General features: G+C 41.3%; 1 protein-coding gene across 1 annotated transcript in view; it reads left to right on the top strand.

Moving 5' to 3' along the window:
* The first annotated feature begins 1,155 nt into the window (after positions 1-1,155).
* The window catches only part of pdlim2 (PDZ and LIM domain 2 (mystique)), a 34,931-nt gene continuing 25,024 nt past the window's right edge, over positions 1,156-11,062 (top strand). Inside the window, exons 1-3 of the mRNA XM_023394109.2 lie at positions 1,156-1,478; positions 8,908-9,036; positions 10,934-11,061. Coding sequence (XP_023249877.1) covers positions 8,944-9,036; positions 10,934-11,061 — 221 coding nt within the window. The 5' untranslated portion in view covers positions 1,156-1,478; positions 8,908-8,943. The remainder of the gene's footprint in view (positions 1,479-8,907; positions 9,037-10,933; position 11,062) is intronic.

The following is an 11,062-nucleotide window of genomic DNA, read 5'->3' as shown; positions in this document are numbered from 1 at the left end:
GCCGTTTTCAGTTTCAACTTTCTTGACTGACTGCTTGATATTTTCATCCAGAATTGTTATTAAAATGCATTCTTCCCACTATCTGTGCAATACTATATAATAATACTGGGGGTGTATGGTGGTGGAAATAATATTTCCAACCCATGCTTAACAGTTAGCAAGGTGTTCTTCTCATCAAATGCAGTTAATTTCTTCTCCAAGCACTCCTTTGTTGATTATGGTCAAAGGTCTCAATTTTAACTTTGTCTGTCCAGAGCACTTGTTTCCAAAATGTCTCTGGCTTATTATTTTTGTGCATCAATGACTCACAGTGGAACAGCCACCACTGTTTCAGCTAAACATAAGGGATGTACAACTGATGTTGACATTTAAAAATTTTGTTGGTCTTCCAGATCTTGACTTGATTTCCACAGCCCTCATTAAATGCCATTTCTTAATGACATTTTGAACAATAAAAAATTCAATAAGTGCTTTGATATCTATTTGAAGCCCTCCATTTGTAGGAATCAGTCTGTTTCATGGTCTGTTTCAGACCATGGTTGTTGAGTGTTACCACAAGTTTTGAAGAGTCAGAGAATTTATCAAACTCTGGAAATGTGATCAGTGGAAAATTACCAACAGCAATTCTTGGCCTGCCTTACGAGTCCTAACGAGTCAGTTAAGGCCTAAAGGGTTAATGAAGTTCTGAGTGTAGAAGTAAAAGGGCCAACACTTTTGTGTATGGCACAATTACAGAGTATCTTTTGATCATGAAATAAAAGATAAGTGCATTGATATTCGACAAAAGGTTTATTTTTAAGGCAGGCACTGATTTTACTTCTTTTCACTTTAAAAATCAATAAAATCAACAATGTGTATGATTTGCCCCAACCTTTGCATAAAACTGTATCTTTATTTGACATGAACCAGTTATCAAGTCCAACCATCTGATCAGCGTAACCATTTACACCTGTGTAGCCAGTGAAGGCCAATAACTAGATGCGCACGTACTGCTCTGCTCCGCCTCATCAGCAGGTGGCGCGCGGACACAAAACGCAGCCATAGTGTGATTTTGGATAAATGGCTCAATTATCACCGCGGCAACCTCTTCCCCTCCCCTCTGATGCGACACGCCCCAGTTTGGTGTCTGGGTCTAAACCTTTATTTTGGCAACAGCACATGGCATAGCGAGCTCACCCCAGTGATACACTGCACGCGCAGCCACAGGTGGCGTTCGTGCGTGCCACCTTAACATCTGAAGCAACAGAGACAAGGGACTACTAGCGCTTCATCACAGCAGCAGTGCTCCTGTATTTACGGGGAAATATCCTAAAGCTGCTCTGTGGTTCGTTTTGTCCGCATTTTGGAGGCGGTGTTGATTCAGGCTGAGGTGAACTGGGACCTGTTGTTTCCTTGGTGTGTGTTCAGGGTTTTGTCGAGGACCGCAAAAAGATTTAACAGGTGGAGAAGGCGCCTGAAATCACACTACACTCACCTTGGTAAGTGAACACACAGCTGTTAAAAGTGTCTCAACGTCAAAGTTTTTGTAACTTCTGTTTTTATGTTGTTTTTCTGGCAGCTAGTGTGATTTATTATATAGGTTTAGACCCATGTCTGTTCATGAAGTGTGGGAACCTCAGAGTAGGCAGTGAAGCTTTGCTAAATTATGATTGATGACGAGTTTTTGCGCGGTTCAATGATGCATGATTGAAGCTGTAATTGAAAGTCAGTCTAATTGACTAGAAAAACTAAAGCCCGCACAAAGTGTAGGTTTCCCCAGCACCTACTATAGACCCTCCTCTCTGTAAATGCATCTGTATTCAGGAGAGCAGGGACGGTTAGTTTTGCACATTAAGCAGTCAGAGTGATTTGTGGAGGGCCTGGACCAGGTGCAGCCTCAGGAAACTTTAAGCCAGTATTTATGTCACATTATCTAGTTATCTTTCCTCTCCTCCACTTGGCCTGTTGAGGGTAATGACTCTTATTTAGCAGGCCCACTTTAGTTCAAGTTCAAGCCAGCTCTCAAGTGCTGTAACTCTTACTCTCTGGTTCCTTTTTAAAATGTCTAGACATGGCTGTTCTTCCAGTACACTTAATCAAGTGTTAAGAAATAAACAGACCTGGTTTGTGAGCTCAGCAGGTGGGTAACTACTGGAGGTGTCTCATGTGTAATCCAAAACACTCCCAGTGAAACCTCATGTTCCCAAACCCCCACTGCCTGCTGTTTGTGTAACTTCTCCATTGTTATTGTGCCCGACTGCCTTTCATACTCTACCTACTCTCCTCTCACTTTAAATTGTGTTGGTTTCCCGATGGCTTTGCTTTTTTTTGTGAGGGAGAGAGAGAGAGAAAAAACACTGTGTTGTTGCTTATTGCTCAGACAGGATAAAGCCATCCAGGAACCAAAAACACACCACTGTAATTTTGGAGCAAAGCAGTGGCTTTTTGAGAAAACAGGGAAATGGCCAGCTTGTTACCTTCTAACTCGGAGAAATGTTTGTTTTTACAATTGCACTGAGGTTGAAGCAAAAGAACATTTTAGTCTTTGTTTCTGAGTTTTGCTAAAAATTTTTTAATGTATTTTCAAGGCAGTTCAGGGCCTATAACAGGCAGTGTTGCTCTGTGATATGAACATGTGCACAGTTATGCAGGAAGTCAGTATAATCTGTTAAGTGAATGATGAAAGGGATTTTTTTTTTTTTTTTGGCTCCCGCCTCACAAAAGTGTGGTTTTCGGTTTTAGCTGAGCGGAGGCTTTGTAGGATGGTTTTGACTGTCATTTCTTAAACATTACACCAATTTTGTGGAAACATCAGCTTGTGTGACAGAGAGAGGATGTCCCCAAACAGCCGTTTCTCACCATGCATCAGTTTCTTAATGAAACATGTCATTGCAGCTGTGTATTTTGAGAGCATCCATCTAAATGAACAAAGTGGTGCTTGGTGTGTGACTTTTTGTGAAGCGCGCCTAATGGTGCACGCAGAGGATGTGGTGAACTATCCTGATTGCTGAGCAGCAGAGTGTGGAGTCTGTTCAGTGTGAATAGCCGTAACATGAACTCCAGATGATGATGCACAGGGAGATAAGTGGAGCCAGTACCACTGTGTCCTTGTCTTGTTACAAACATGCTTCACAGTGAACACAAACCAGTCCACTCTAGCAGCAAAGTGATAAGGGGATTTCAGACGGAGATGAAAGACAATTATATAAATTGTCTTTTTATACTATAGTAGGTAAGATTATTAACTAAGATTATTAATTATTAATTGTACAGGATCATGTACCCTGAATAAGTTTCACAGAAAAGGGAGTGACCCAAAAAAATTACAGGTATGCCTCAGCTAATGATCATTAGCTATAGCAGCCATATATGACGATACAGAAACTCATCAACCAACACCCTTTTTTTGACATCATATGTTATTGTTTGATATGTTCTCATCTCCCTAGTGACTGCAGTTATATCTGACCAAATGGGTGTGATTATGGGGAATGCACAGAATGTGATTTCTCTTTGCTCAGTCCAGGGAGAGGCTAGCTGGTGCATTCTTCTCCTTTTTTATTAAGTGGGTGTGTGTGTCCAGGTAAGTCCCGAGCAGTCGGCGTACTGTGTGTGTCACACAGGGTAGAGTCAACAGCAGACTCCATCACTTACGTAGACTGTGGAAAGTTCACACTGGCATGTGGCCACCACCATGAGCTTTGACAAGTGTGATTCATACCAGGAATATTCCCCTGCAGCCACAGTTGTTCATCTGAGTGTTCCTTCGCATCAAAACTCAGCCAGAGCTTTCAGTTGAATGCATTGTGACTGCTATGTTCATCAGCCATTCTTTCAGTATTAGCATGTTAGAGAGCCTGTTCATTTCGATCCAGTGGATTTTGGCCCAGAGTTCAAGGAGAAATAAACCTGACTCAGTGAAGCACTCTGGTGATTGGGGGAAGAGGTAAAGAGTTGATGCAGGTGGCCGGGTTTGGCTGTCAAATATAATGGTGGTAAATGGTTCATTAACATTCTTTGCATCAAAAACATTTTGTCAATATAAGATAAGAGTTATCATTATGACTACTGGCATAACTATGCTGTGGTTAACGAGTCATAAGTGATGAATCATCACTTTTTGCCGCACGCCAGTAAATTGCACACACAGTTTCAGACTTGTGTGAGCAGGTTTCACTCACTGCCCAAACTACCCATAAATATATGACAGTAAATATGCTTACATCAGTTAGGTGTGTGTGTGTGTGTGTTCGTGTGTGTTCGTGTGTTCCTTGGACTAATGACACTCAGGTCTACTGTCCCTGACCACCAGGGAGTTACACTAATGCTTGCAGCATGTGTCTGATGTGTATTCAGAGATAAATGACATTAACCAGTAATACAGTTTGCAGTTACTCTCAGATTATTAACAGAAAAACAGTTTAACAGTGTTGCCTCTTAATAAATATATTACCATAAGTACAGACTGTATAATTAAGAATCCTTTGTAAATGAAACCCTTGCGGCTCTCTGTGTGTTGGAGCACTTAGTATTGAATCCAATGTTATGAAGAGCCTGTTTTTCCTGCTCATACCTCCACTATCTCATTTTGCCTGTAGGGCCAATCTCTCAGATGTGACAAGAGCCAAAAGGCCTTTAACATATAGAGTGTATATACGACAGGCTTGAACTTCCCCCAGAGAGCGAGAATGTCCCTGTGGAAACTGAAATACAGTCTGAGCCAAGTGAAGTCTGAGCTCATCTCTGGTTTACCTTTTGAATATCTCATCAATCCTTCCAACTCAAACTGTGCTTTATATTCACAATAACAGCACTGAGATTTTGGGTCTATATTTTATTTGTGATTTGTTGGACATTCAATTTAATCCATCATGTGCCAGTGCCAACAGAGTGATCAAATATTAGCAGCTCTTTAAGGCAGGGTAATATTCTGATCCAGTTCAGTGGTGGAGAAACTTATTGGGTTTTAGAACTCAGCTGTCCTCTGCTGACCTGGTTAGAGGGACAATCGCATGTAAATACACATATTGAGATGTACTTTTATAACCTCACTAATAAAATGGAGATGATAAATCTAGCGGCTGCATCTGATGATTATTTTCAGCATTGATTAATCAGCTGAATATTTTCTTGATTGGTTGATAAAATGTCAGAAAATTGTGAAAGACTTGCATGACAGTTTCCTAAATCCAAAGTTGATAATATTAACTTTTTTGTCTAAGGCTGCGTTCACACTGACATGTGTTCAGCATGGGTAGGAGTCTGGACAAACTTTCTTTGAAAAGTAACATGATGTCATGGAATGTTTGGAATTTTTGCTTGAAAAATTTCAATAGCTTTTAATCAATCACCTAAGTAGTGATTATTTTTTTAGTGACTGACTAATCAATTAATTGTCTCAGCACTACAAAATAGTAGAAACACCTCCTTGTAAAACACTTTGACAGCGCAGCCTTCTGTTGCCTCCAAAATAACTTTAATCCACAATCCTGAATGCAGGCTGTAGTATCTATGGCAGTGCTGTTATTGGACTCCATTCACTTCAGCTAGGTGTACCTAATAAACTGGCAACTGAGGGTATGAACCAATGGATAAACCTGTCTAAGAAATTTTGAATGCTGCCTCTTTTTTTCTGTCAGACTTGAAACCTCACCGTTTGTCGGTATGTAGGTGTGCAGCCATAAACCTGTCCATTGTGGTGGTCGGAAGTGAGAGTTTTTCACTACAGTTACAGTACCTGTTTCCATTCTCCTCACGCTGACTTCCTGCTGTGCGACTGATGCTGAACTGCGAGCCACAGAAATGACTTCATGACTGGAATTCTTCTCATTGTGTTGGGTGGGTTGAATCGTGCTGCCAAATTGGCCTGCCAGCAAAAGCAGCGAGATGTCACCAGAACAGAATTCACCTTTTATGTATATTGGCAGCTGCCCAGCAGTACTTTTGTGTGATAGAGAGGTTTCATCAAACTCTGTTCAGCACTTTGTTCTATGTGAGCAGCAGTGCAGTGCATTCCTAAAACCTCATCACTGGCCAATTAAGCACAGCCCATGAGTGTGCCACTTATCCTCTTCACCGCTGTGTTGTTTTTCTTCTCCGCTGTTTGTTAGCTCTGCTGCATACTTTCACCATCCTTTCACTTTGACATTATCCACCACAACCACCTTTTTATGATGTGAACAGGGGACGTTTACACAGAGAATTAGCAGGGTGCTTGGTTGATTACGGTACTCTATAGGAGAAGCTGCAGAGCCTCATGCAAGTAATTGACACCCCCAGAGGCTGGGAAACTTTGGGGCAGCTGCTCCCTGTCATTATCACAACTTCACTTAACTCTGGAGGCCACAGCAATTAAGAGACCCTAATGATGGTGAGCCCAGTAACCCTGCTAATTGGCCCAGACTGTTAATGAGTAATTGGGTCTGCGTCGCTTGTCCCAAACACTTCTGGAATGTGCAAACAATGAAATGGGGCAGTGTTTGGAGGGATTTAGGGGAGTAGCGTGGCTGATGTCCTAGATCCACTTTCCTTGGCTCTGTAATTTGTCTTGCTTGTAATCATTGACAGAATTTTATTATTTTATAGAGTGATTGAGTAAGATCGTCATTTGCATACTCATGGTTGGCCACAGTCTCTATCACAGTGTGTGAATTGCTTTTGATCAACGTGAAGTATATTGTACTTTGTGTTGTCATCTTTAGACATTTAACCCATGACCAGATGATAGGTGCAAGTAAAGACACTGTATACTGATCTGCTCTGTGCTTTGCTCTGAACTCAGGTTTGTATGAAGGGTTGACGCCCCATACTACTGATAATGATGATAAAGATAAAAAGCAGTGATTACAGTTAAGTACAAAATAAAAACCATTAATGTGCAGTTTTTGATCTGAAAAACAAATCCATTGTGTCTTGTTTAGAAAGTAAAAGTAACTGAGGTGCGAGTTCTGCATTCACTTTTAGATCATTCACTCTTTGTGTTGTGAGTTAAGCAACAGGTCATAGAGGACTGTTTGGGTGTAGACATTTTTTGTCTTTTGAGAGATGCACTCTATACTTAATTCACTTATGTCATTGTCTACCAGTGCACCTATATATTACTTGTTACGCTAGTGTCGTCAGCTAAAATTAAAGCACAGTTTCTTAGTAAGATGCATTTCAGTCACAGACACAATGGCTCTGTGTGTGTTTGCAGTGTGCTGTTGTTGATGTGTTTATGAACCTGTAAGCGTTCATCCCATCATCACTGTCTGCCACAGAGCTCTGTGTCTCCACATGCAGTCACACAACAGACAAACATCCTACAGCTATGAGTGGAGTCCGAGTAACCTGGCAACAGAATCACAGGTAACCCTTAAGTCAGCATAAATATTTAATTAATTTTAACCTATATATTTCATTACTTTGTGTGCTCTGGCTTTGGCCCACTTATATTTTAGAAGATAAAGTGTAAATGTGAATTATGTAACAGGTAGTTTAGTTGAGTATTTGGGGCTGGATGTTCAATGACAGTGGTGGCAAATATCGCTTTAGACACCATCCCTCCAAAACGTTTAAAGTGTTGTTGTGAATATATTAAAGGCATTCACTTATTGCCAACGTCAGTGTCACATTTTATAACCCATCTGATTACCCTTTAGCACCCTGCTGATAGTGACATTATCATCTAGTCATGCTGTTCATGTAAGTATACCCTGTTCAAAGTATACCCTGATAACTCAAGGAGAATTTTGACACTGAGTGAATTGTACGTAGAAATACCCAAAAACAACCTCAAAAGATGCGGGTACTTTTATCATGAAGCAGTTAATTTCAAGTGACATGGGACTGGATACCCAATAATCATTGCCAGGTCAACAAAGATACTTCTGGAGAAATCTACACACCACAGACAGTAGCACACATCACACTGTCATCACCGATTGTAATTACGTAATATTTGAAAAAAGCTCCATTCTCACCAGTAATTAAAGATCAACATCTGGAGGATCTGTTACTGGTCTAGCCTGTCATGTAGCTGTATAGATCTGTAATGGATAAAAGAAATAATGTCATACAACATGATAATCGGTGCTGACTGTAAACCCCAAAATATTGTTCAGGTGAAGTTATTTGTCCCATATGGAAAAATGAAAACAATGACTAACCCGTGGAAGTTACAGTGTGATTTGTTCTTCCTTAGTATTGCATTAATGCCAGTCTGCGAGAGGATTAGAAAAATCTAAACTCCTCACATGGTTTCAGTATACATTGGCGTCTCCAGTGATTTGATTTTAGAAATTCGCAACAGACTTTTTGGAAGGCAGAATCTGTACATTTCCGTGCAAACGTTCATCATACAAATATAAAATATCCATTAGGGAACTACAGATTTACAAAACACAGCAACAGAACTGCTGGACAAGTTTATTTATGTAGCCCATTCTCATAAACTGGACTTAAAGGGCCACCATACTACATAAATCATACTGCACCACTATATACTGTATACACATACATTATACTCAGTGGTCACAGTTGAACACAATGAAATGCCGAGCTCCTTGTATACTGTGCTTGCACGACTTTTTGTTTGGGTTTCTTTTCTTTGTCTTGAAAGAGCATTTGGATTTAATGAAACTTTTTGGCTTTGCAGGCACTTTAGCAATGTTAGTCATGTGTCTTTGGTTTCAGATTCCTCCCATTCCTATTTGATGTGGTTACACAATCCATGTCAAGGGGACTTAGGCTAGTGGAAGCGAAGTGTTGGTGGAGATGAAAGGCGGCTTATGCAAATGTTCAGTCTTCACCTGTTGATCTAATGTGAAGCCTGGCCAGCAGAAACACGTGACTCTGATGAAAACATTCAGCCATACACATATTTAGGTCCCACATATCACTCTATGTATATTATGTTCACGCTCTCTCTTTTTTTGTTTTTTTTCTCAGGATTTTGACAAGTGACTGCGCTGACCGGATCACTCAATGGCGCTGACAGTGAACCTGATCGGTCCTTCTCCATGGGGCTTCAGAATATTTGGAGGAAGGGACTTTAAGAAGGCCATAACTGTATCAAAGGTACTCGCCAGCAGCTGCCCTGTTGCTGAACCTCGTCACACCTTTTCAGACCATATCCTCTGTTTTTGTCAAAACAGTCTGTAATGGCATGTCATGCAAAGTCAACTTCCTCTTCACTACGACTCTTTTCTTGTCTTTGTTTTTGTCCGCGGCTGCTTCGTACCTATTTCCTTGACTACTGCACCCGTTAGAATAGAATGGAAGTGGATTACATTAGAAGGAAACCACTGATTACAGTTACAGTGGAAGTTGCGGTGGGAGGTGAGGGGGATCCTGGTCCCAGAGTGCATGCACTACCACGTGCGTCATTAAATTTGTACTTTAGCACGTGCAAGTTGTTTTTACTGTGCATATTTTCCTATTCACTGTTTTTAAAAAAAAAAAAAAAAAAAAAAAAAAATATGAGCAAGCGAGATGTATTAGAAGAAGCGGAAATATTACCACTGTAAGCATGCAGTAAACACCAGTAGGAAGTCTGTTGCTCTATTGCAACTCCTGCATGCCAGAGACACCCAGTTCTGCCCACTCCACATCCTGGTCTTATATTATCACCTCAGTCTGGATTTTTCCAGTGGGTCCTCCCCAGTAGCTCCTCAGACCATAAAGGATAAATTATGGCAAAGACATGGCAGGGCACCAATGCTCCAATCGGCTTGAGTTTCAAGCTCCTTCAAAGGCATTAATTGTTTGCCCCCTCTTGACAACATATGCTAGAAAAACAGGTCTTCTCATGAATAATGGGTTTTAACTCTGATTTTGTTACTGCTGTCTGGTAAACAACACCAGCATGTTTGCTTGTCTCAAATATCAAACAGGTTCTGTGAAGTGTTTTCCTGCTGAGAGAGAAACTTCATCACTGAAATTGGTTTACAAAGCTCAGTTTGAGAGATGGCTTATCTCCACAGTTAAGCAGCAATAGGGTCGCACCATCTGAAGTGGTTGTTGCTTGGCATGGAGGCGACATTGATGCCCTCTTTTATTCCCTTATAAGATAGCTTGCCCCTGTTTCTCCTGGGCACAGACCCTGGAAAAGAAAGAACCCCCAACTGCTCTTAGTTTATGTGAAACCAGGCGTGTCCTGATCAGAAAAGGCACGCACTATAGTGGGTCACCACAGCAGCGCTTAATTGCCTCTCGAGTGAGCCCACAAACATGGTACCTCTGCCCTCTTGCTTGGCTAAACTTACAAATAGCCTCTTGACTGGCACTCTCTTTGCATCCATTTTTCCTCCCGAGATGCAGGAAAGAGACTTTCATCCTCAATGACTGGCTCTCTATTTATTTTGTTTTGCATTCTTTGCTTTATTGCCCCTCTGTTTTTAAATGGGAAGCAAGCACTGTTTGTGGCAATTGTCATACTAAAGTTTAAGCAGTTGCAGCACCAACCTCCTCATTTTGGCTTTTTGTTATAATAAGCCTGTGTGTTTGGGTGTATAAGCCTGAGACACAGGAACCAAGCTGAGACTGGTGGCTTGGACGTTATGTTTTGACCCATTAGTGTGGAATTCACTCTGATGTGGTGGTATAACATTGGCTTTGACATGCGGTGAGGCTGGTTGCAAAGGTCAGGCCCAGTCAAACCATCAAGTAGTGTCACACTAATGACTTCTCCCCAAGGGTGTCATGAATCTGTCCACTGTTGACCGGCACTGCCTCGTTCCATGTGTGTGTGAAACATTGTGGCGTCTGTTGGTATTTACTATGAGTTTTATGAGTTGTGGAGGGAGACAGTTCGTCAACTCGTCGACACCTTTTCTCATTTACTCATTTGTTTAAGTCACTGACAAATTGTCCACACAGCCATAAGATACAAAGCTGCCTTTGCTTGCCAGATGGATAGCATCCATAAATTGTTATTTTCAGAGCACAACCTGGAGCTCATTCTTCTGTTCAACAGGTCAATGGGGGCAGCAAGGCAGAACACGCAGCCCTACAACCTGGTGACATTATCTTGGAGATCAATGGGGAAAACACGACAGACATGCTGAATGTGGAGGCTCAGAACAAGATCAAGAACTCCAAGACC

Source organism: Seriola lalandi, unplaced genomic scaffold (assembly GCF_002814215.2).
Source record: "Seriola lalandi dorsalis isolate HSWRI2012SDOR001 ecotype SW California unplaced genomic scaffold, Sedor1 jcf7180002054945, whole genome shotgun sequence".
In the NCBI taxonomy this organism is placed as follows: domain Eukaryota; kingdom Metazoa; phylum Chordata; class Actinopteri; order Carangiformes; family Carangidae; genus Seriola; species Seriola lalandi.
The sequence above is the reverse complement of the archived record's forward strand: the minus strand, read 5'-3'. Positions and strand labels throughout refer to the sequence as shown.